The sequence below is a fragment of the Lynx rufus genome, unplaced genomic scaffold (genome assembly GCF_022079265.1).
Source record: "Lynx rufus isolate CCGP_SWC_20201006 ecotype Redwood Valley unplaced genomic scaffold, mLynRuf1.p SCAF_19, whole genome shotgun sequence".
Lineage (NCBI taxonomy): Eukaryota > Metazoa > Chordata > Mammalia > Carnivora > Felidae > Lynx > Lynx rufus.
The window spans coordinates 6,584,824-6,611,461 of record NW_025814833.1 but is presented as its reverse complement, the minus strand read 5'-3'; the positions used below and the strand labels follow the sequence as shown (position 1 = coordinate 6,611,461).

General features: G+C 39.2%; 1 protein-coding gene across 1 annotated transcript in view; it reads left to right on the top strand.

The window, feature by feature from the left end:
- AMMECR1 (AMMECR nuclear protein 1) overlaps positions 1-26,638 on the top strand; it is a 126,144-nt gene that overhangs the window by 84,761 nt on the left and 14,745 nt on the right. The window contains exon 3 of the mRNA XM_047081847.1: positions 18,897-19,011. Within this exon, the coding sequence (XP_046937803.1) occupies positions 18,897-19,011 (115 nt within the window). The remainder of the gene's footprint in view (positions 1-18,896; positions 19,012-26,638) is intronic.

Here is a 26,638-nt window from a genome sequence, read left to right as displayed (position 1 = left end):
CGGGGGAGGGTCAGAGAGAGGGAGACACAGAATCTGAAACAGGCTCCAGGCTCTGAGCTGTCAGTACAGAGCCCGACGCAGGGCTCAAACTCACGGACCTCGAGATCATGACCTGGGCCGAAGTCAGCCGCTTAACCAACTGAGCCACCCAGGCGCCCCAAAGTAGTGAAACTTTAGACAAGTGGCCAGTGTGTGTTATGACTACATTTGTTTTTTAATATTTATTTAGCAAATTCATGGTCAGTGCTTAGTTTTATCCAGGTGTGGATTATGCTGTTGATGATCTTCCATAGAAAAACCCTCCCAAACCGGAACAGCCCTAAGCAGCCTCACCCCACCGAGCAGGTGGTTTGTGCCCTGTGTTTGCTGACTACCTTCAATATTAAGCCAGGCAAGAGAGAGAGACAGAGAGACAGAGACAGAGTGGGGCACCTGGGTGGCTCAGTCAGTTGCGCATCCGACTTCAGCTCAGGTCATGATCTCACAGTCCATGAGTTCGAGCCTCGCGTCGGGCTCTGTGCTGACCACTCGGAGCCTGGAGCCTGTTTCGGATTCTGTGTCTCCCTCTCTCTGCCCCTTCCCTGCTCATGCTCTGTCTCTGTCTCTCAGAAATGAATAAACATTAAAAAAAAATAAGAGAGAGAGAGAGAGAGAGAGAGCGTGAGTGTGCACGCAGGCGGGGGAGGGGCAGAGAGGGGAGGACAGAGGATCTGAAGCGGGCTCTGAGCTGAGAGTGGTGAGCCCAATGCGGGGCTCGAACTCATGAACCTGGGAGATCATGACCTGAGCTGAAGTCGGATGCTCGACCCACTGAGTCACCCAGGCGCCCTGCCCAAAACCATTTTGAAGAGGTTTTTTTTTCCCCTATAAAATTTACTGGCTAGCATTTCACTTTGGAACATTGACCTATGATTATTTTATTCAGTATTCTTGTGGGATCCCTATCAATTTTAGTGTCCCAAATTTCCTTAAGCAAACACATTTGGTGGTTCTGGTTATTTTTCGAGGTTTCTATAGAAACTGGAAATCTTGGAGCCTTTTTTTATTGCTCCGATCTACAATTCTGTATATGAAAAGAGGGAGTCTTATCACCCCAAACCAAGTGAAATTAGTGGAATACCCATCCATGACGTGCTAATTCTGTGTGTTGTGCTTAAGGGAAACCTGTCCAAATCCAGGAGCATACAGTATAATCTGAGTGGTGAGACATGTCCTTGTGATAAGGTAACTGGGCCTCTAAGACAGTGAGCCATGCTCACAGAGTAAAATGAGAGCCAGTATGGAAGTGTGAGGAGTGTCTAAGGATGTTCCCTTTGGACAGTGATACTACTTTGTTGGGCTTTCAATTGACATTTGTTTCATAACGACTGAATATTTAGTACTTAGAGATTTTCCAGGAACTTTGTTGCTTTGCCTCATATTTTGTTTGTTCTGGTGTGTGGGTCTATAACCTCAGGGATATAAGCGTTTCCCTGCCCCCCATTTTACAACTAGATGTAACCCAGGGTATTAAAAGTTTGTAACTTCTTTAGTTCAGACAGGAAGTGGCCGAACTCAGTCAGGAGGCTTGGGCCATATTTCTGATTCAGTTGTTAATGATGTACCAGGAGACTTGGACTTCCAGGTCTTTGAGCATGACTGTGACTGTAGGTGAGGAACTAGCAACACCAAAGTGGACATAAAAGCTTCCTAATTCAAAATAATTGCAGGAAGTCTAGTATGATCAATAAAGAATGAATGAATGTGTATTTTTAAAATAGTTGTGCTTGTTTTAATGACACAGAGAACTTGAAATGAGCTAGCAGAGTACTATCAAGTAGATGTCTTCAGAGAGCTGGTTTTTCATCTACAACAAAAGGTTCCTAATTATGATGTTACAGTGCACAGAGATGGCTAATTCCTTAGTCCTGAAAATAGTTTCTCTTTCAGCAAGTCCTGTACTTCTCTCATAACCTTAATTACAAAGTTGATTTGTTTAGCGTAGCAGACCCTTCTTTTCCAGTCAGCCTAGGTCTGTTTGAATTAGCACAAATTTTGAATCAGTGGAGCCCAAATTAATGATGTTTTATTCTGTTACGAAGAGTTTGTTTTCCATCACTGATAATTATTTCCAGGAAAGTTAAGTCCACAGAAAATATTCTCTCAGTTTCCTTAATGTTGTTTACCAAAGTCTGAGAAGTGACTTTTAGTTCCATGGGGGAGGGAGAAGACATGGCACCGGCAAAGGAAAATGAGGTGCTGTCACCTGGTCTCTCAGATTCGTGGAACGGGCTCTGGGCAGCCTATTCTAAACCAATATTATTCCTTGTAAAAGGCAAACCAGACCTGGGAATTTACAAGTCTAATGTGATTGAGAGAACGCGTGCTGGTGCATACTAATCCTTTAACCCCTATCAGCCTGGTAAGTTGTAGAACCTCTTAGTTGATAAACATTCTGACGGCCCTGCTAGAGAGGTCTATTGGTCTTCTTCTCTGGAGCCAGCCCTTCTCCCACTAGAACATTCTCATGGCTCCAGACGGTTGATTTCCATCAAGTCCCCGTTTCCCTTTGGATGCTTACTCACCTGAACTCCCACAGAGAACCCAGAGAGGGGGAAGAGGAATCTTTCAAAGGATTTTTTTATTTGTGAACTGATGGCTGAGTTTCTTTAGGCCCGTGTTCTTTGAGGGACCGTTACCTTGTGCTTCTTTTCTCTGAGCCTGCCCTCGCTGACTTGTGATTCATCCACTTCATAAGATGTTCCTTTATCCGAAGGTGTGAAAGGCATAAAAATAGACCAGGAATATGGGTCCCTATACGTTTCCAACTACAACGGAATAGTAATAATCACCCCAGAAACATAAGAAGCCATTGAGCTCCTTCGGGATGCGAGGCATCTGTGTTTTCTTTGGGGGAAAAGGCCTGTGAGATCAAAGCAAGCCTGTGACTCTATCATGAAGGTGGTTTGTTATCTGTTTGTAGCAGTGGTCCGTGAGTTTTAGGTAGAAAAATGTTGCCAAACCATGCTGCCCTCTGGATGCACAGCAGCTTAACTGACTAAAAGACGAAAAGACGAAAAGGACGAAAAAGAGTGACCACCTAAATGAGCAGCATTTAATAGACACGAGACGGGAAAACACACTTTAGTGTGGACGTTTTTAAGTTGATGAATAAAAGGATATTTAACGTATAGGGCAACGTTCGCTATTTAATACAGTAGAAGCAGTAGGGCCATTTTAGTGTTAATTTTATTACCAACACATGTTTATTAAATCTGGGACTACCTTCCTATATTCCGTCTTTTACTCCTTCAGTGTTTCCTCAGCAGCTACTGAATACCAGGCACTGGGTATACAGTGGTGAGCAAAAATGAGCACAGCGGCCATACTCACGGAGTTTATGGCCTAATGAAGTTATACGTATAACACGTATGTGGGTATGGAAGAGTCAAAAACTTAGTTATTGGATTTCCACAGGGTCTTGCTAAGCCTGGTAGATTTTCTGCGAACAGGATAGCATCTGTAGAGTGAAAAGTAGTAAGGCCTTGTGAATTTAGGTGCTTTCCTCTTTGGGGGCTGATTTTTTGTTTGTTTCTTTGCTTTACATGTCTAAAACGTGAGTCCATTTGTGAGATCTGTACTTATCGGTAGGTGTTCCGTGTTGCTCATATAAATGCCGGTCACGTTAAGGTGGTGTAGTAAGACTTCTGTGAAGTCAGGTGTTCCACAAAACTGCAGTTGAGCAGTGCTGTGCCCCTGGCTGTATACCTGTGCTTGGCACATAGCAGGCACTGAATAAATATTTGCTGAATTCATTAACTCACGTTCATAGATACTCCCTTCCAACAGGAATCATTGGGGCTGCCACTTATTCGTGACAGGCTCTGCTGTGGGGGACATAGTTTTGTCGCTTGACCGTAACTTAAATTGCGTGCCTTTTATCCATTGCATTTTTTTCCATCCCCAAATGATGCTGTTTCCTTTTAGTATCTATTGTGGTTTTCCTAATACGTACTGTAGTACCAAATCAGCAATTGCCGTGATTTCAGCAGCATTTTGCTAGAGCTTTTCCAGCGTATTTTATTACCCCATGTGCTTGTTTCAGGGAAACACAATCAGAGTAAGGACCTTTTTCAGTGGGAGAATGAAGTAATTTTTAATGGCAGTAGAATGGAAGACTATACAAGTGAAAGTTTTCTTGGCCTTTGAAAATTGGGTTTATCAAGATGTGACCAAACAAGAGATGAAGAGCTAAAATACCCTGGTCCGTTGGATCCGGCTCACTTTAAACATATCTGTTGAAAGGAATAAAGCAAAACCTATTCCAAGACTGGAAGGTAGGTTGGATTAAAGTCCGAGAGCTTTAGCAGTACATCAAGAGCCACATATCTCCCTCATGCTCCATCTGCGCATGGCATTGTGATATTTACTTGAAAATGGGCGTTGAGGTTATCTTGGCCTGACCGCCTTATAAATTTGACTTATTTATACACGCACAACCAGAACATACGGTGGCATTTACAACAGGGACAGAGCCTCTAGTTGTCAGAGCTGGAGAAAAGGGCATTAAATACTCTATTTTTATAAAATGCATAACTTTTCCGCTGAACGTTCCTTCCCTGCAGTTCAGCAACTATGGAGAACTGATGGGATGGAATAGATGGACTGTAAGGGCAAAAAGAGCAAAGAAAAAGCACAATCAGGAAAAAGCAACACGTCCTAGTGTGTGAGAGCGAAGCAGGATGAGGAGGGGGTGAATTAGAAACACAAAGGAGGGGAACAGTGAAGACCTTATTCGAATTTGCCACCCTCACGGGTGTTGGCTCTGGCGTTCCTGCACCCTTATCTGCTCAGTTTCTAGATTCTGCATGGCTTCAGCATACTGACAAGGGCCAGGTGCCTGGCAGCATTGGGTTATGCTGGGAAGCTCACTGCTTTATCCTAGCTGTTCCCTGGTGCCTTTGGCATCATTTTCTTCTTTGCTCCTTGAACATCCGTTCTGGAATGTTATTGGATTAAGACCGAGGCGGTCAACAAACATGTGAAAGGTCAGTGGATGGGGGACGAGGAAAGTCAGGAGACGCGCCGTACAGTCACTTTCTGCTCTAGTTCCCCCAAATGTCAAATGAAGAGTGCAAACTGGATGATCTCGGAGTGCTTGTAGCTTTGACAGTGGATGACCCTATGACTGTAGGGGACCTTGTTCTTGAAGGGCATCTAGTACGGTTTCTAACGTAATGTAGCATTCACTTTGTCCACTTCAGGGAGCTGTTTTGAGGGTCAGCTAGGATAAAAGATGTGAAGACCCTTGGGAAACTCTGAAGAATCATATAAAACAAAGATGACAGGAATGATTGAAACTCTTCCCCGAAGGTACCACACAGTGATACAAATTAGAATAGTTCCACTTCAGTCGGTGTAAGGCAAGTGACAGAAGCCTTAACGACAGACACGTGGTTCTGATTCATCATAGAGAAATCTGCCATTGGAAGGTATACAAATCAGGGAGCTGATTCTAGACCCATTGCCTGTTTGAGCGGTGAGGGGGCCGGGGCCCTCGACTTTTCTTCCCAACACCCCTTCTGCTTTTCAAGGTTACCTTTAAGACCCTAGAGAGAACCAAGCAGTGGATCTTGTACCTTTCTCTGTCACTGTCACCCGGCTACTCACCAAAGGCTGAAATACAACCTTCAAACCAGTACCAAAGGGAATGAGTCATCTTGACCCCATGGCAGAGCATAAGAACCTGAGATTGCCTCACACCCTGGCCTGTTACAGTGTCCGGTGGGGGCAGCAGCTCTGTGCCTTTGTCTTAGTGTTATCCCTATCCCTCTTTTCTTTCATCTCCTCCTTAGCACATGTTCCTATTCTATCCTCCTTACCTTATTAGCGTAGAAAGAGGAAAGGACAGAGGAAAACATCCAGAAATTGGGGGGAGGGGGAAGAAGAGAAGGAAACTAAAGATGAAAGACATCTCAGTGAGGCAGTGGGGAGGGCTGGGTTCCTTCTCTCTCTCTTCCTCAAGCATGACCGAGTTGATAAGTTTACCTTGTACCTCATCTTTAAGACCGACGACATTCTTCTCCTTTGTTACCTTGAGTCCCCCATCAGTGACATCTGAGAAAATGACAGACCCCACAATAAGAACTAGCCTGCCGGCTCTCAGCAGACCTGTAGCATTTAGGACTGGCAAAAGTTTCAGAGAGGACAGTTAGCCAGTGGGTAAGGCCAGACCACCCTAACGTGGCACATAAGTTGCAGTGACAACATACGTTTTGCAGTTTGCGGTTTAATTTGTAGATCTGATTACCATGGAAAGAGGGGAGCAAAGAAATTGCATGACTCTTGTGGTGAGGATGACAGAGCTTTTTCATTCAGGTTGGAAAAGCAAAGTTAAAAATCAGAAACAGGCCCGCCAGTCTAGATATGTCCAAAACTAGTTCTTTGGTAACGCTATTATTGACTTCCAGCAGATTAAATTTCAAATTGTGGAAAGGCTTCAGAATAGGGGAAGGCTTAGTGTCTCACTAATAGGGCTTATTAAATTTAGATAAAACATGTTTTTCAATGGCAGCAGCTCTGAATCACCAAGATCAAAATGGAGAAAATGAGAACAAAAACAAGCTAATACTTTGACTAAAAAAGTACCATTCATCTTAGTTTCAGAACCTGCTCACAGTTATAACCTAAAGCGTCCAGTTAAACCCCAGGGGAAGCAGCACTAATTGGGGGAAAATTTCCTTAAAACTGATGAAATGTGTGTGTATACATTTATGTTGATTTGCTAACATTCTAGAAGTGGTACCATGCAAAGAGAATGAGCTCTAGAAACAGGCAGCCCTGAAGAGTTCAGATGTCAGCTCTGTTACCTTATTTTTATGATCTTCAGCAAGTTGCTTAATCTCACCAAACCTCAGTTTCCTCATCTACGAAATGGGGTTGTTTTGAAAATTCCAGCAAGGTAATACTTGCATAGTACCTGGCTTACAGTAGCTACTCAGCAGATATTGGCTCTTTTGTATTTAAGGCTGACTTTGCTCGTAATATCATGTGTCTACGTATATTAGAACCAGTCTCCTACAATTTGATTAGGAGCCTTAGATTTGCAGTCTCCAAAGAGGGGTGCACCCAGACCATCCACTGTGGGGTGAGAATAAAAAAATTAGAAATTCTGTTTATGATCCTTTTATCTAAAATAAGATACCCACTAACCTCCACTAACATTTTGTGTATAGATGGCCCCTGGTGTCCTCATTTGGTCTATACCTGAAGGTCACTGTCATATACTCTAAATGAGGGATCTTGAGGAAATGTATGATATCCATGATTTGATGGAAATTGATAGTGGTATACTCCTTTCATTCACTTTCAGCATATAGCAATGTGTTTCAGTTTATATGCACCTTGTTAAGTGGATTCATGGTTCTTAGTATTATCTTCAACCAGTGGTTTCTTTGTAGGAGTCTTCTGAAGCCATCTGACCATTGTTCATAGGTTAGCTAACGCTAGATAAACTAACCCATGCAGGATGGACAAGTAGCTTAAGACGATTCCTGCAAAGGAACAATGGATTGGTGATAATAGTAACAATATAAGCACAAGGCAAAGACAAGAAAATGGTGGAGCTAGCTGACCCTTCTACAAATTACCTTATGACTTGGTTCGACAAGTCCTAAACTAAGAATGAAGATATCCTAACAAGATGTCAGCCTCACAATAAGAAATGATCAAGGACATTATTTATAATATGTATTTATACATGCCATCTTTAACAACAAAGCTTACTCAAGCATATATTGTACTTTGGATATATTAGCTAATGATAGTAGTACTTATAAATAAATACACATATTGGGGGTATGTGATCAAACTTTTCTTACTGATAAGAATCAAAACATTTAAACCAGGTGTTTAGAAGAGGAAAGCCCATCTCATTCTTTGTCTGTTATTCAGAGAGTGTTTTGTTTTGTTCCTAAAAATTTTGATGTAGCATAACCAGTACAGTAGATGATAATATATTTAAATCCATTGAAGATAAATTGATAACAGTTCAGGGAACTGCATTTCTTGGTAAATGATTCCTGTATGGAAGTAAAAGACCAATCCCTGCCCTGGAGATTTTTAAAAATCTAACTCAGGAACACTAAAAGTCACAAAGCAACATAGGAATGCATACCTGTAGGATAATAGAAATTCTTAATGAAGAAGCACATTACTTGATGTAGTAGATTTGTTAACTAGAAAAAAGTATGTATACATTTCATTTCTGTAAATTTACCTATAATTCTGGGTCACATGTTAACCAGTAAACCAGTAGCAGAGAATGTAAAGCAGATCCTTCCAGAAAAGAAACAAACCTTATCTGACCATTCCAGCATTCTTATTGTATGCGATTTTAATAAATCTTTTACACATACCCATATATTATTTCCTGATCTATTCTTATATCCTCATGGCTCTTCACATAATCAGATGAATGTAACAGGTACATAATAAGTATTTTGAAAACGAAAGAGGGGCGCCTGAGTGGCTCAGTCAGTTGAGCGTCCAACTTTGGCTCAGGTCATGATCTCATGGCTCGTGAGTTCTAGCCCTGCATCGGGCTCTGTGCTGACAGCTCAGAGCCTGGAGCCTGCTTCAGATTCTGGCTCCCTCTCTCTCTGCCCTTCCCCCCCCCCCACACACACTCTGTCTCTCTCTCAAAAATAATGAATAAACATTAAAGAAAAAAGAAAATGAAAGAAAATGAAATTAAGGCTTCTCAAAAATACCATACCTGGAAAAGTAGTCACTATTCCTTGAGATGGCCACATTTAATTCCTAGAGAAGATAACTTGTTTAGATTCCCCTGTATCAAGGTTGAAGCGTCATTCTTATTATTGGGGCTCCCTTCCTTTCACCCAAGTCATGATATGGAGACAGTCCTGTGAGTATAAACTTACAGTGAAAGTTCTTTGACACCCACTACTTATTGAGCACCTAGTGGATGCAAAGCACTTATGCAGGTATTATTATTTTATTTACTTGTCACAGTAGCTCTGTGAGGTAGGTATTATTATTATCACCATTTTATAGATGAGGAAATTGAGGCTCATACAAGTTAAGAGACCGGCCCAGATGCCACCCAACTAGTAAGTAATGCAGCCAGAATCCACATGCAGGTATATCTGACTCCAGGATACAAGGTCTTGACCATTCTATGAAAATAGAAATACAGCATGCCAAAATCTATGAAATGTAGCAAAAGCAGTTTTAAGAGGGAAGTTTATAGCAATACAGGCCTACCTCAAAACAATAAGAGAAATCTCAGCTTTACACCTAAAGTAACTAGAAAAAGAGAAACAAATGAAGCCCAAAGTTAGTAGAAGGAAGGAAATAATAAAGATCAGAGCAGAAATAAATGACATAGAGGCAAAAAGACAATAGAAAAGATCAGTGAAACTAAGACCTACTTCTTTGAAAAAACAAAATGGACAAATTTTTAGCTAGACTCTCCAAGAAAAAAAAGGGGGGCTCAAATAAATAAAATCAGAAATAAAAGAGAAGTTACAACTGATACAACCGAAACACAAAGGATCATAAGAGACTGCTATGAACCAGTATACACTAATAAATTGGACAATCTAGAAGACATGGATGCATTCCTAGAAACTTACAATCTTCCGGGACAGAATCATGAAGAAATAGGAGATCTGATTAGACTGATTACTAGATCACTAGGGTAAGGAGATTAAATCAGTAATCAAAACCCTCCCAACAAATAAAGTCCAGGACCAGGCAGCGTCACTGGTGAATTCTACCAAACATTAGAAGATTTAATACCTACCCTTCTCAAACTCTTCCAAACATTGAAGAGGATAGAATGCTTCCCAACTCATTTTATGAGGCCAGGATTACCCTGATACCACAACCAGAGAAGGACACCACAAAAAAAAAATTACAGGCTAATATCCTTGATGAACATAGATGTAAAAATCCTCAACAAGATAGGAGCAAACTGAATTCATCAGTACATTGAAAGAATCCTATACCATAATCAAGTGGGATTTATTCCAATTCAACATCTGCAAATCAATCAATGTAATACACCACATTAACAAAGTGAAAGATTAAAATCATATGATCATCTAAAAAGATGCAGAAAAAGCATTTAACAAAGTTCAACATCCATTTATGATAAAACCTCTCCACAAAGTGTGTATAGAGGAAACATACCCTCAACATAATAAAGTCCATATGTGACAAACCCTCATGTAATATGATACTCAATGGTGAAAAGCTGAAAGCTTTTCCTCTAAAACCTCTAAGGCAAGGATTCCTACTCTAATCATTTTTAGCAACACAGTATTGGAAGTCCTAGCCAAAGCCATTAGGCAAGAGAAAGAAATAAAAGACATGAAAGTTAGAAAAGAATAAGTAAAACTATCACTATTCGCAGATAACATGATACTGTATATAGAAAACACCAAAGATTCCACAAACAACTTGCTAGAACTAATAAATGAATTCAGTAAAGTTGCAGAATACAAAATTAATATACAAAAATCTGCATTCCTGTACACTAACAAACTATCAGAGAAATCAAGAAAACAATCCCATTTACAATCATATCAAAAAGAATAAAATACCTAGGAATAAGTTTAACCAACGAGGTGAAAGACCTATGCACTGAAAACTATAAAACACTAATGAAAGACATTGAAAAAGACACAAAGAAGTGGAAAGATATTCCACACTCATGGATTGAAAGATTTAATATTGTTAAAATGCGCATACTACCCAAAGCAATCTACAGATTCAGTGCAATTCCTATCAGACTTCCAATGGCGTTTTTCACAGAACTAGAACAAATAGTTCCAAAGTTGATATGGAACTACAAAAAAAAAAAAACCCTGAATGGTCCAAAGAGTTTAGAGAAAGAAAAAAACAAAGCCAGGGGTATCACACGCCCAGATTTCTAACTATACCACAGAGCTGTAGTAATTGAAACAGTATGGTAGTGGCATAAAAACAGACACATAGAACAAGGAAACAGAATACCAAGCCCAGAAATAAACTCATGCATGTGTGGTAAATTACGACAAAGGGAGCAAGAATATACAATGGAGAAAGGACAGTCTCTTCAATAAATGGCATTAGGAAAACTGGACAGCTATGTGCAAAAGAATGAAACTGGACTGATACCTTACACCATATACAAAAATTAACTCAAAATGGAGTAAAGACTTGAATATAAAGCCTGAAACCATAAAATTCCTAGAAGAGAACATAGATACATAGGTGGTAAGTTTCTTGACATCAGTCTTAGTGATAGTTTTTTTTTGGGGGGGGGGGGCAGGGATCTGACCCCAAAGGCAGGGGAAGCAAAAGCAAAAGTAAACAAATGGGACTACATCAGAAGCTTCTGCACAGCAAGGGAAACTTTTTTTTTTAACGTTTTTATTTATTTTTGAGACAGAGAGAGACAGAGCATGAGGAGGGGAGGGGCAGAGAGAGAGGGAGACACGGAGTCTGAAGCAGGCTTCAGACTCCGAGCTGTCAGCACAGAGCCTGACGCGGGGCTCGAACTCACGGACTGTGAGATCATGACCTGAGCTGAAGTCGGACGCTTAACCAACTGAGCCACCCAGCGCCCCAGTAAGGGAAACTATTAACAAAACAAAAAGGCAAACTACTGAATGGGAAAAGATATTTGCAAATCATAAATCTGATAAGGGGTTAATATATAAAGAAGTCATACAACTCAATAACAACAAAAATCCTTTTAAGTAATGAGCAGAGGATATGAATAGACCTTTTTCCAAAGAAGACATACACATGGCCAAAAGACATAGGAAAAGATGCTCTACATCACTAATCATCAGGGGGATGCAAATCACAACCACAATGAGATATCACCTTACACCTATCAGAATGGCTGCTATCAAAAAAACAACAAGTGTTGGTGAGGATGTGGAGAAAAAGGAAGCTTCATGCACTGTTGGTGGGAATGTACGTTGGTGCAGCTGCTATGGAAAACAGTATGGAGGTTACTTGAAAAATTAAAAATAGAACTACCATGCGATCCAGCAATTCTACCAGGTATCGGAGGAAAATGGAAACACAGATTCAAAACAATAAATGCACCCCTGTGTTCATTGCAGCATTGTTTACAATACCCAAGATATGGAAGCAACCTAAGTATACATTGATGGATGAATGAATAAGGAAGAAGTAATAACATGCACACACACACACATAATGAAGTACTCTTCTGCCATAAAAAAAGAATGAAATCTTGCCATTTGTGACCGCATGAATGAAACTTAAGGGCATTATGCTGCTATAGAGAGATATAAATACCATATGATTTCATATATGTGGAATCTAAAAAACAAAATGAAAACAAACAAAACAAAACCCAGATTCATAGATGCAGAGAACAGACTGGTGGTTGCTAGAGGGGAGTGGGGAGTTGAGCAGGGGTGAAATGAGCGGAGTCATGGGATGTAATGTACAGCATGGGGAATATAGTAAACAGTATTGTAGTAACTTTGTATGGTGACAGATGGTAACCAGGTTTACTATGGTGATCCTTTCACAGCGTATACAAATGTCAAATCAGTATGTTGTATACCTGAAACTAATATAATACTGTATGTCAACTAAACCTCAATTAAAAAAAGATGAACCTGGGCCATAAATTATGTTCATTATACTCAATGGATTTTCAGCAGAAAAAATAATTGAAACAAAAACTGTTCCTGGTAGTTCATTTCTAAGAACAGGATAGAGTAAATCCAAAAAGTCTGCAGACCGCGTTAGGTGGACATTATATGGAGGGAAATGAGGAACACCTGCCATTCACACTAAACATGTGGCCATCTGTTTCTTTATGTATCTTATATTTTCCAGTTGTAGTTCTGCTCCACTAAGTCAGACTCAACCCAGTCTCCTCATTTAAAGGCGAGGTGAGGAACTTCTGGTGAGGGAGGCAGATTCTTGACAGTATTGCTGTGGTCATCACAGCATGCAGCTCAGACAGTATTTTTCCCTCCTGGTGGGCAGCTACAGCTATCTCAGAGAGTAAAGCCTTTTAAGAACTTGAGGTTAGAGCAGTTCAAGAAGTTTACACTAATCATGGGGCACCTGGGTGGATTGGTCGGTTGATTTCAGCTCAGGTCATGAGCTCCTGGTTCGTGAGTTTGAGCCCCATGTCGGGCTCTGTGCTGACAGTGTGGAGCCTGCTTGGGATTCTCCCTCTCTCCCTCTGTCTGTGCCCCTCCCCTGCTCTCTCTCAAAATAAATGAGTAAACTCGAAAAAAAAGAAGTTTACACTAATCAGAAGGCAGTGGATGATACCACACTAAAGCCTAAGTGAAAATCCTATAGGATAGGAACCAAATAATATATATGAAAACCTGCAGGACCAATTGCACTTTTGCTCTCTCTCCCTCCTACCTTCCACTCTTCCTTGTTTTCTCTGTTTGTCCTTTTGTGTGTATGTCTCTCTATTTTTTTTACCTTTTTTTTTGCCTCCCACTTCCTTTTCCTAGTTCTTGTTTTCCTCTCCATCTTTATTTTTCTGTCCCTCCTTTCTTTCTCTTCCTTTTGTTCCATCCCTTAGTGTTTTCCTCCACTCCCCATCAATTACCCATCGTATCACATTTTGTAATACATGTTAAAATCAATACATTTTAATGTTAATATGCATTGAGCACTAAGTAGGTTGTATTTAGTAGTCTAAAGGGGAAAAGCGTCCCCCAATTAAGTAATACTTACCTGTGGCTTACAATTGAAAATTTCCTTTTGGATCACTGGCCTCACTTACCAAAAGAGGGTTCCCTTCCTCCTTCCTTATCCATAATCCTGTCCTCTGTTGCTCTTCTGTATCCTTAGGTTTGATGCATAGTCACTTTTCTGCATTCTGGTTTACATCTGTTATTTTTTTTAATAATGGGAAGCTAAAATTGCTTCTTAATGCGAAGTAGAGCTTATGGATAACTTTTGAGATTTAGGCTTAGGATTCTAGCATTCTAAGTTTCTCAAATTCAGACAAGCCACACGTGTTCCAGAATCTCTGATAAGGAATGGAAGAATTTCCAGATGATTGAAACCCCTCCTGAAAGAAACGTTTTTTTTTTTTTTTTTTGTTTTAATTTCAGACTAATGTATGCTTGATTTGCTTTTCTTCACCTATCCAAACAGATTTTTTTCATTTTGGTTTTAATTGTGTTTCCTTGTCCTGAAAAATGATGGCCTGTAATATGAAGCCCTTCTCAGTGTGGTAACTTTCCACTGGCTAGCTGATTAAAGTCCTCAAAGGTTTAGAAAGTGGAAGGAATGAAGGAACGAGTGAGTAAATGGCTAACTCACTAGTTTCACTTAAATCACTTCTGTTGCATGCTATGTCGCTTATGATGAGCCTTGTAAAATCTAAGGTTTTGTCTCCTTTCGGCTGTTTTTTTTTTTTTTCCTTCATAGTTTCCAGGCACTGTGACAAACTTTGATTCTTTGATAGCTAAACTCTTAATTCCTTTTTTTAAATGTTCGTTTTCATTAAAGTGCTATTTAACATTAGATATTAACTTTGACAGACGTTAATGCTGCTTCTCAATTAGGTAAAATATATTCTTGGTAAGGTGCCAATTTGAATTGAATATATTTGAATTTGGTATGTGAATTAAACTGTTGTTTAAACCTTACCCATCCATCACATGTGTGATGGAGCAGCCAGCTGGTTTTGTACATAAGTGGGGTTTTTTTCCCCCTAGCAATATTTAAACATGAGAAAATGGCTTCCTATTGTAGCAAAGAGAACTTCATATGAATTTAATACAAGATCTCCTTGTTTGTCAGGTTCTTAGACTGCCTAGAATTTAAATTGGCAGACACTACTTTGGTATAAAATGTTTTCCATGGACGATATTAATATTTTAAAATCCTTTTTGCTCCTGCAGATTTCCAGTAGACAGGAAGTCTAGCTCTGTTTACCCTTTGGCTATTAATGAATGCTATTAAATTATTATTTATCTTCTTTAGGCAGAGGCAGTACAGGTATGAGATCAGAATTGCCAAGTAAGGCAAGCATTTAACTTTAAAATTACAGAAAATGCTAATCTATTGACAGGTGTCAACTGAAGTATGGATACTAGAAAGTATTTTGGACCCGAATCAGAGATTTGGGGTTGTATTCCACCTGTGTCACTAACTTGCTGGGTCGCCTTGAGCAAGCCACTGCCCAACTCTGGATGGCATATCCCCTCTATAGTCTCAGCTTGCACACCACACCAGCCTAGCAGCTCTGACCGAGGTCAGTCTCCAGCTGCATTTTTCATCTTTTTTATAATCCCTTAAACCCTTGCTAGGCTTTCATTGCTAGTTCTTTTCCCTAGGATTTTGCATTTAGAAATGCTGAGGGCTTCCTACCTTTTGGAATTTTTCTGTGCTCATGAAATTAATGAAAAGTTACTTACAGTTACAAAAAAAAAAAAAAGTGCCAGAATTAAAAGTCTTGTTTGAATGACTGTTTTGGTAAAATCAGACTGTTTCTATCATGACTAATGTACCTTCACTATTTCAGTTTTGAAGTTAATACATTTGAGTCCTGGTATGGCGAGGCATGATTATCAGTTTGTCTCATTACCCATGCTAGTATTCTCTCACTTACTCATTGTTCTAATGTTTCTTTTTCTTTCTTTTTTTTTTTTTTTTTCCCCAGAATGATTGAGCAGCAAGGCTCCATATCATGGGAGTTACATTTTAGGTTCTTGAAAATTTCATTGACTTGAAATAGTTTGAATTGCACTAAGCTAAAATTTACCTTTTGTTGGTTTTCTAGGAAATAAAGTAAACAAAATGACTTGCGTCACAGTGTTGAGAAATTAACTGTTAATTTCAGGAGGTGTCTTGTTTTAATGTAAAAGCTAGAGATAGATTTTTTTAAAACCTCTTCACTAAAGGAGATCTAGCACTATTACCTAAAAAGGCAGGCAATAACCAGTGTTGGTAGGAATATGGGGAAATGGAACCTCATACATTGCTGTTGGCAATGTAGAATGGTACAGCTACTGTGGGAAACAGTTTGCTGGTTCCTTAAAAGTTAAACATAGAGGGGCGCCTGGATGGCTTATTCGTTAAGCACCTGACTTCGGCTCAGGTCATTTTCTCGCCGTTCATGAATTCGAGCCCCATGTCAGGCTCTGTGCTGACAGCTCAGAGCCTGGAGCCTGCTTTAGATTCTGTGTCTCCATGTCTGTCTGTCTGTCTGTCTGTCTGTCTGTCTCTCTCTCTCTGCCACTCCCCTGCTTGTGCACGTGCACCCTCTTTCTCAAAAATAAATAAACATTAAAAAGAATTAAACATAGAATTACCATATGACCCAGCAATTCCACTCTTACATCTCTCCCCAAGAGAAATGCAAACATATGTCCACACAGAAACTCATACATGCGTGTTTACAGCAGCATTATTCATAGTGGCCAAAAAGTGGAAACAGCCCAAATGCTTCTCACCAGAGAAATGGATCACAAAATGTGATATGGCCACACAATTGAATATTATTAGGCAATTAAAAGATGAAGTACTGATACAAGCTCTACAGCTTGGATGAAATGTCCAAAATATTATGCTAAAAAAACAGCCACAAAAAGCCCCACATTGTACAATTCCACTTACATGACAACTCCAGAATGGGCAAATCCATAGACAGAGAGTAGATTAATGCTTGCCAGGAGCTGGGGGCAGGGAAGAATGGAGACTGACTGCTAACAGGTATGAGGCTTCTTTTGGTGTGACAAAATGTTTTAAAATTGGATAGTGGCGATGGTTGTATAACTCTGTGAATAAAGTAAAACCCATTAAATTGTATACATTAATGGGCGAATTTTACGGTATGTGAATTATATCTCCATAAGTAGTTATATATATAAAAACATTAATGACCCTATTATTATAATTATTTGAAATTATGAAAGTATATTTAAATTACACTTTTGCTAAGGGCTGGAAGGAAGGAGGAGTGGGGAGTTCATATTGAATGAATACTGTGTTTAAGTTGGCAAGATGATAAAAGTTCTAGAGATAGATGGTAGTGATGGTCGTACAACACTGTGAACGTACTTAATCACACAGAACTACATGCTTAAAAAGAGTTAAAACAGCCTTTTTGTTGTAATGCGTGAGATTCTTCTATGTTTTAGAACTTCTGTTCAGTATGTGTGTTTGTTAGGGGCAAGGGTGTTGGTTATACACACATATACATGTCTTTATCTTGGCTTTGGATGAGAGCCTGAAAAAAATATTTTTAATTTTATCTGCCAACAGGAAAATAAAAGAGGCCAAACTCTGGAAAACTTATGTTGTTAAATTATAAAATAGTGAAGTGCTGTTCTCAGAGTATAAATTATCACAGATTTCCTGAATTTCTTGGCTAATCTTGGCTCCTTGAATGGGAAAACACCTTTATACTTTATATAGTACATATCTTTCTATAAGCATTTTCCTTTGAATAGTAGGATAGAACCATCACCAAAATGCAATGAGGGGCGCCAGAGGGGGCTCAGTTCATTGAACTGCTGACTCTTGGTTTCGGCTCAGGTCATGATCTCACAGTTCATGGGTTCGAGCCCTGCACTGGACTCCATGCTGACAGTGTGGAGCCTGCTTGGGATTCTCTCTCTCCCTCTCTCTCTACACCTCCCCTGCTCCTCTCTCTCTCTCTCTCTTTCTCAAAATAAATAGACATTAAAACAATACAAACATAGGGGTTATATTTTTACAATACAATAAACGAGTTTCAGAATGCAAAGGAAGGGATGGAAAAATGAAAAAAAAAATCCAGCAATGAGGAAGTCCCTGAAAAAGGTATTAAGTGATTTCTAAGGGCCATGGAACTTTGTTATAACCCATGCAATTTGTAGGCTCTAAGTTTGAACTTCCGGGGATTAATCTGTGAGAATATTTTCTGAGTCTGGCTGCTATATAGGACATTTGGATTTGAAGACTTGAAGATCGATGGCACAAATGCCAGAAGTGCCACTAACATAAAGTATAATCAGAGGTGTGTTTGTTTTTCTTGACCAGGAGGTAGTTTCTTTTAAAAGTGTAAGAAGCATACAGCGTCTCCATGTGTGTGCGCATGTCTGTGTATTTTCTGTCTTTTCTTCTATTGCAGGGAGAATTATGGTCTTACAACATCTTTGTCCTTTACAGTAGGGGTTTTTCTAGAATTTGGCACTGTAGTATATTACCCTTGATTACAGGATCCAATCAGAGTTGATGTACTCAGAAATCCATTGATGTGATTAATGGTCTCCTAATCATACTTTTATTTCCTAGATTAGCCCAATTTCCTGCAGTTTCACAATTTTTGAGTCATATCTTGAATTACCCTTTATAGGGGGCCTGAAAGCCCTGTATTTTTAGTCAGTAATTTGCATGATTATTTTAATTTTCTTTGATTTCTTTTGCTTGAAGAAAATGAAATTTTGATCGTTTTTGAACTCTGAGTGCTGTTCTATGGTAACTGGCCAACCTAGTGTGAACTTTTTTTTAACTATATATATTTTTTTCCACCAGCCCTAGATCTAGAAGTCTTCCCCAAAATTTCTACCGGTCTGGTTTTTATTCTTCTCAAAAGTAAACTAAAATATTCTCAGATTCTACAAGTAACAGGAAGTGCACCAGGAAATGACTGTACAGTAAATATAATTGACCATTCACTCTTTGCAATTGGTCACAGGATTGGCTGATAAACAGTCTATTGAATGAAAAAAAAATGACTTCTAAAATCTTTGAATACATTTGAAGATCATTGGCGTCTTTGGCACCTTACTGATTTTTTTGTGTGTCTCTGAACCTTTTTCAAATGACTGCAGTTGAAAGTAGGAGTCTTTCATATCTAGTGGTTGCTTTAATATTTGCTTTGTTTTCAACAGTGCCCTTAAAGATAGCCGTTTTCCCCCAATGACAAGGGATGAGTTACCACGGCTGTTCTGCTCAGTGTCTCTGCTCACTAACTTTGAAGATGTCTGTGATTATTTGGACTGGGAGGTAAGACTATAGAAATTTCTTAAAGAAAAATGAAGGTAATTCCTGAGTAAATGTTAAAAATTAGGCCCAGAAAACAACTCTTTCAGCCCATTCTCTAGTGGGGTGGAGGTGGAGAGTCACATGGATAAATAAACCTCACATCTGATCAATGAGATATCAGTGAAGGAGTTGCTGTTTTTTGTTTTTTTTAAGGCATGTGTTGTTTTAATCCCCAAACTGAAGTTGCTGTTTGTTTCTATCCTGTTACTCTACCACAGCACCTCACAAAAGCTGTTAATAAGTAGTAAGGACTGATTGGAATTTATTTCTCCTCTTATTTCCATTCTGATGTGTTTTGGTCATAACGGCCTCCAAGCAGCTAGGTGGTCAGAGGATATATCTCAGAAGCAAGGAGCAAGACAGGATAATACAGCAGTTGGGGAAATCAGCATGTGGATACACACAGGGTGTTGGATAACTACACTTAAATCATGTCAATTCATTCTGGGCTACCTTAATTTATGCACTTAAACACGCTGACAAATAACATTAAGGTCACATCTCGGGTATCTCTTGAGCATTGTCGTTATCGAAATAGCCTACATCGATCATATTTTTTATTGTGTAGTATGTGGGGTTGGCTTTTTAAGGAAGTTTGGAGGTTCTCACTATGATTTGTTTTTGGTGGTTGGGAGGAGATAGTTGACCATATTTCCATGAAATTTCACACACAAATGTGCACACATTACTGAATGCATACTACATGCAAGGCACTGTGCTACATACACAAAAGTCCTCAGATTTGGTCCCCACCATAAAGTGTCTTATAGTCTACAAGCAGAGAAAAAGAAGTATGCACAAAGCGTAAAGAAATAAGTACTCCAAGAGTGAAACAGTGGGACTTCAGAGATACACGTAGCATCCTCTCACATAAACACTCATGAATGATGGGACTGTATCTTTACGGTAGAACATGTTTTAATTTTTCTGCCTTTTTAGAATGGCCACCTGCCATGGTAACTGAGATACTTTTCCTTGTGGACAGATCACTGTCTTGATAATTGATGGGACCTGAATTTTATTTTTGGCTTTGCCCTGATTCCTTGTGAGACTTGGGACAACTTATTCCACTGCCATTGAGTTTTCCACCTATAGAATGTGACGTTTATAAAGTTCCTAATCTTCATTAGAAAAAATCTCTGATATAAATTATTGTTGTTATACCTGAGATGTTAAAAAGACACTCTGCAGAGAGTAGGACAAAAGAGTTCCTTTTGAGTTTTGTAGTACTTGGGGTTTTTTTGGAGTATTATCAGAATATGAAAGCATTTGGGGATTTTTTTTTTTTTTGTAAAGGAAAAAATAAAATCAGTTACTACTGTTGATCAGAGCCAAGTTGGATGGTGTAAAACCTTTCATAGCATTAAAATGTCCTAATTGATTGTTTTCTAGAAGTTCATCGTTCCTATTTGAATTTTTCTTAAAGAGAAGTCTATCAGTATCACGGGAGCATTCCCCAGTGTTTTAGTTTTAAATGATCCCAAATTATATCCCTCACTTATTAACAAATATTAAAATTTGGGTGGTTCTTTGAATGTTTGAAGGCTACTCCTTCCTCTTCTCTAGCTAGAATTTTATTTCTGCTTTCTGAATTGCAGAGTGCCGTGTGTGTAGGGGTAGGGGTAGAAGCGATAACGGGGGACAAGCCTGAAATCTAAGGGATGACTGAGCTACAAAACCACTCCTACTCTTATTTGCTATCACTGAGTTTGGAAGTATAGTTGTGGTGTGTGGGGGTTTGCACATGCGCAGTTGTGCATGTGTATGGCATGAATGTATATTGCATAAATATGCATGCATGTCTTTTGGAGGGAAGGAAAAATGGGAGAATCCAATAGTAGTTAAATCACTACGGGCAGGTGCACAGTGCACCACCCTCTTCTTTAGCCCACGTCAAGTATGGTCTACAGCTAAAGTTAACCTTCATATGTTGTATATTGTATATTTGTTTTATTTTATTTTTAATTGTTTTAACGTTTATTCATTTTTGAGAGACAATGTGTGAGTGGGAGAGGGGCAGAGAGAGAGAGAGGGAGACACAAATGGGAAGCAGGCTCCAGGCTCTGAGCTGTCAGCACAGAGCCCGACACGGGGCTTGAACCCAGGAGCCATGAGAGCATGACCGGAGCCGAAGTTGGACACTTAACCGACTGAGCCACCCAGGTGCCCCTGTATATTGTATATTCAATGCATTCCTTAAGGCTTAAATATTGACATCTATTTACTGATAACCTTCTGGTTAAACTAATAACAACAAAAATACATGTATATTTGTACTTGTAACATACAGGTATTTGAAAGTGAATTAGGGACTGTGAGAATGGCTATGCCTAGAGGAATAGACTGTCCTTTTTAGGTAGTTCATCATAGCTTGAAGTATTTAGCATAACAGAAATTTGTTCCCAAAGAGTAAAGGTGAAAATTATATTTTTTTAAGTACAAGAATGTGATTTGGGCTTAAAAAAATATACCATAGTCAGTGATTAAAAATGGTATGGTATTATTATGGGGATGCTGTCATAAGGGTTATCCTTAATAATTCTGGAAAGACACTGGTTACTTGAAATACAGAATACCAAAGTAGAATTAAAAGCATGTTTTAAAAAGTATATGTCAAGCCATTTGCACTCCTAGGTATATACCCTCCCCCCAAAAATGAAAACAGATGTTGAAACAAAAACTTATAGCAGCGCTATTCATAATAGCCAAAAGGTAGACACAAGACAAATGTATATCAACATATGAGTGGATAAACGAAATGCAGTATATCCATCCAATGGAATATTATTCACCCAGAAAAAGAAATGTAGTAGTGACACATGGAGGAACCTTAGATACATTATGCTAAGGGAAAGAAGCTAAGCACAAAGGACCGCATACTGTGTGGTTCTGTTTATATGGAATACCCTGAATGGTCACCTCCATAGAGAGAGCACATTAGTGGTGGCCACGGGTTGGGGGAGGGGCTGACTGCATTTAATGGGTACAGGGTTTCCATTCAGGGCAATGAAAAAGTTATGGAACTGGATGCTGTACAACATTGTTAATGTACTTGGTGCCACTGAATTGTACACTTAAGGGTGAAAATGGTAAATTTCATATTATGTGTATTTTACCAGAATAAAAAGGCATATATGCCTATGTACATACACATTTAAACCTATTGTCCATAATAATACAGTGATTCTAATTTATTGAACAAGAAAACTTTGGAAATTCCAAAATTATAAAGAAAGGCAAGCCATTTGTAATTACGCCGTTCTGAGATAACTACTGTTAACATTTTGGAATATTTCTTTAAATTATTTTTCTGTGTCTTTGTATCAATAAATGTGCATATTCATGTAATTGAGGCCATATCGAATATACAGTCATTATTAAAAAGGATTGTGGGAAAGCCTTTGTTTATGGTTTATCTTTATATATAAGTTAATTACTTGTATTGCAAATTGCCTTTACAAGGGGGTCAGTCTATATTATGAAAGCATACGTTTCACTTGGAGAAATTTCCCACTGTCAAATAGGTATCCCTTTTCTTCCAAGAATGAAATCTCGTATTCACCATAAGTATCTAAATTTAACCTGAACTGCAAAGAGCTGCATATGTTTATGCCACAGGGGGAAACAGGAGATGATTACAGAATTTTAATAGAGAACGTTTAAGTCAAAGATCAGTAACGAGTATGTTTTATATAAGCAGAAGCCTCTAACATAGGGCTTTTCTGGTAGAAGGGCAGTTGGAGAGTTGACCCCCACCGGTGAAGCGTGTTACTGCAATCGAATTCCTAATTAAAGGGGCGCAAATGCCCAGATCAAAGCCGGAAGAGGGCTAAGTCTAGAGGTCCCAAAGCATAGAGGTGAGTAACTTCGGTAACAAGAGAGACACCCCTGTGGTCATGAAGACGAGGGACGTGACCGGTGGTAATAGCCACCTAATTTTCAAATGATGAGGAAACAAGTGAGGTACCACAGAGCCAGCTACTGCCCTCCTCTTTTTCTTCATCCATGGTTTTTAACTGAGCCTGTTTGGGACCTCTGTTTTGGTTACATGTCTCTAATTTTATAATGGAAGTTAATAAGAAGGTGGGATTTTACATCAATAGGACGTGGTTTTAGAGGCTAGAATGCTTCTCTTTGATACTGTGAGGGACGTTTGATAAATGGTTTCACAAGTAGATGTAATTAACTTCGAGTCAGTGTTGAATTGACAGAATGATCGGTGATGCTTCCATGTTGTATATCCTCAAATAATAATCATAACATGTAAAATGAGTGTCTGTAGGTGGCCTGTCAAGGAATCTGTGTAGTGATTTAAAAACCAACAAAACCATCCTCAAAGACCATAAAGACAAATTGGAACTCTGGCCCCACCCTTCTGAGAAATGCTCATTCTTGTCCCCATTGTGGTGTACTTATTGCCCTGGTAGGTATGTATGAGAAGGATGAAGAGTAAATGATATGGGGGAAAAATTCATTAACTGATAAATTGAAATATCTATCTGTGAGGCTAAAATGGCTGTTAAATGAGGAAAATTGCTCCCCTAGGGTGAAATCTGAAGTGATCTGCCTGGTTGTTTGAACACAAAAACTTATTACCATTGTTCTGTGTTCTTCAGTTGACAGGATTCTCTTAATTCTGAATGACAGGATGATGGGCAGACATGGTACTTCAGAAAGAAAGAAACACTCAGGCAGTATGTTGGAGTCCTTGAAAATAATATACAGGCTAGAACATGTATAGTTATACCATTTGGGAGCCATGTTTGTTTTTCAAGATCTGAAAGGATATCAAACCAATGACATTACAACAGCTGCAGTCTGACCTAAGGGGTGACTCTAAGTGTGTCATTTTCAAGATGATATAAATGAGTAAGCTTTTTTGCTTGTAGGAGAACTTGTATAGCCGGTATATAACCAGTGATCTTGCAGGAGCTCATGTAGCAGTTTGCTGACAAAAGACAAAGTATTTTCTAGATTATAGTCAAGCATCCTTTATTTCTGTGCTTCCATTTTGAAGGCATGAGGAAGAATTCTAAAGTAGACCGTTAGGTCATATTTCAATAGATTAGTAACGTTTTCACAAACCATAAGGCGCTTTTTGTTATATCTGGCTCCCTGGATCACTGATACATCAACTCTGTACACCGCTGTCATTTGGATCGTGGACTATTCCTTTTTAGCACCGAACACTTACATGAAATCAACCCGTGCTGTGTGGGGCTGGCCAGCATGATTCTAGTCTGATACCAAAAACCTATCCCCAGAGTATAGAGCTAGACCCCAAGCCCCTAGTCTCGCTCTGTCCCTAAAGTACCAAAATATCTGTCATTGTGGGTGAGCTTGTTAGAGTCCCGGTACTCAGAGTGGTGTACTTCACTTTAAAAAGCACACCTTCTGAGCGATCACAGCTCCATTTCTGACGTGTTTGTTTGCAGTTAATAATATCGTGCTTTTGTAATCACCTTCACAGGCGTAAACAGATAAGATGAGTAAATTGGCTATCGTCATTATCTCTCATATATTTTAGAAGGTCACGATCTCCTTCTCACCCTCCCTTCCCCCCCTTAAAGGTTTACATTTTTCTAGCTCCTCTCAATGTACTGCTGAAAACAGAGTTCCCATTCAGACACAGATGTTTCGCATGACTCACGTTGAAATGAAACGGCTTCTCGTTGGATATGTTCTACCTCCCCCTCATTATTTTCCCCTAACTATGATATAACCATGCTTTGCTTCTATATATATATATATGCTTTGTATTTCTCAAGGACATTGAGATTTTTGTATAAGATGTGCCACTATTGTTACAATAATTTAGTCTTTGTCCTGATGCTGTACTTGAAACATTATTTTCAAGTGCCGTGGAACATTGGGAAGGGAATGCTTCAAGCTTCCTGGCCATCTAGTAAAGCATTTGCTGTGAATCAGCACTTCTGTGTATTAGAAGTCTAGTGGGGAAGCAAGCCAAACAAAGTAAAGTAACTTCTAGAAGGTGATTTGATGCATGGAAATTTCCTGTAGCTATTGGTACCGTTGGTGAAATGGGCGTGCACAGTGTGGTCTGTCGTCAGGCCTCCTCCACTTGCTTCCTGCTTTTCTCCCAGTGTGTTGGTTGGTGGGGGGGGGGGCATTTTCCTGCTTCTTCCCCCAAAGCCACAGACCCTTCCAGCCTTTTCCCTCCTAGTAGTTGCATTATAGTCTGCTCCTCCCTGGATCTCTGTTTCCTCACCAGGATGCTAGAAAAGTTGGACTAAATAATACCTAAGGTCTCTCCGGAGGCTGACCTCCGTTTGATGCTGTGACCACCCCCCTTTTCAAAATGGCTTCTGTTTGATTTTACTACCAGAGAATGAATCACCACTAGCCCTTTAGAAGTCATAACAGAGCCCTACCTTTTAAAATGGGAGGGTGGCAACAAAGGTGAACAGTCCAGTTTTTGAAGCTGTACATTCTAGATTTCCTTTCCACCAAAGATTTCTCTTTCAGAAGAAAACTATTCTAAACAGCTAATGCCACATTTTATTACTGCATCATCCCCTGTTTTAAGTCAACATTACATTTATAAATCTAAATGAGGTAAATATATTAGGGAGTGACTGTTCACTTGACAAAGATATTTTGCTTTGCAGAAGGACTCACTATAGAGTTTCTTTAAGGCCTTCCTGGTGACTTCAAGATTAATCCATTTACATAAATTCAACACATATGTAACCTTTTAGGAACAAATCTCTTTTGTAGCCTGAGTAAAACTGTATCGAGTCCCATACTCCATGTACAGTTCTAACCTGTATAAGATTTTTCTGTCTCTTATCAGGCAAACAACATTATTTCATATTAAGTATTTGCCAAGAGGTGTTTTTCTTCCACAGCCTTTGAAAAGCACACTGATTCACATGTCTGGATTTTAAGAAAATTTCTTGACTTGAGTTCTCTTTGCCTGTAAATTCACTCCCTTCCTCATCCCCTTAAAAATGGTAGGAATGCATTTTTCTAACTTTTGATGAAAAGCAGGCTTTTTATTTAAAGGTCACCTGTGTTGCCTGAACTTTCCTTGGAAAGCTTCAGGATGTTCAATTTTTAAGGAATGCTCATTATAATTAATCATTACAGAGAATTGGTTTTTTTTTTCCTTAATTGTACACTGAGCTGTCACTGCATGTCTGCAAAACCTTAAGAACAGTTTCTTTCATTGCACATGATCTATAAACATGTTTGGCTTCACAGTTTTTCAAAGCACCTCTTCATTAGCCATGCTTTATTTAAAATCTTAGCTAATTCTTTAAAAGTTCATGGGGGTGATTATTAGCTAGCTCAGGTATTTTAGAGCTGTGTGTCTGTTATTAGTTAAAATAAATGTTATCAGATTTTTCAGTGGCTTTTGTGAAATAAATTGGCAGGCTTGCATTCCTGATAGACAAGATGTCCGAGGCTCCTACAGGAATCAAAATTGGCACTAATTGGTCCTTTGGTAAGCTCTGCGAAAGCCAAGAATCAGTCCATGGAGACTGAACTAATTTCTAAATCTACAGGTGACTAATTTGCAGGGATTTTAGAAAAGAGCAGTACATATGCATTTTGGTCAAGGAGA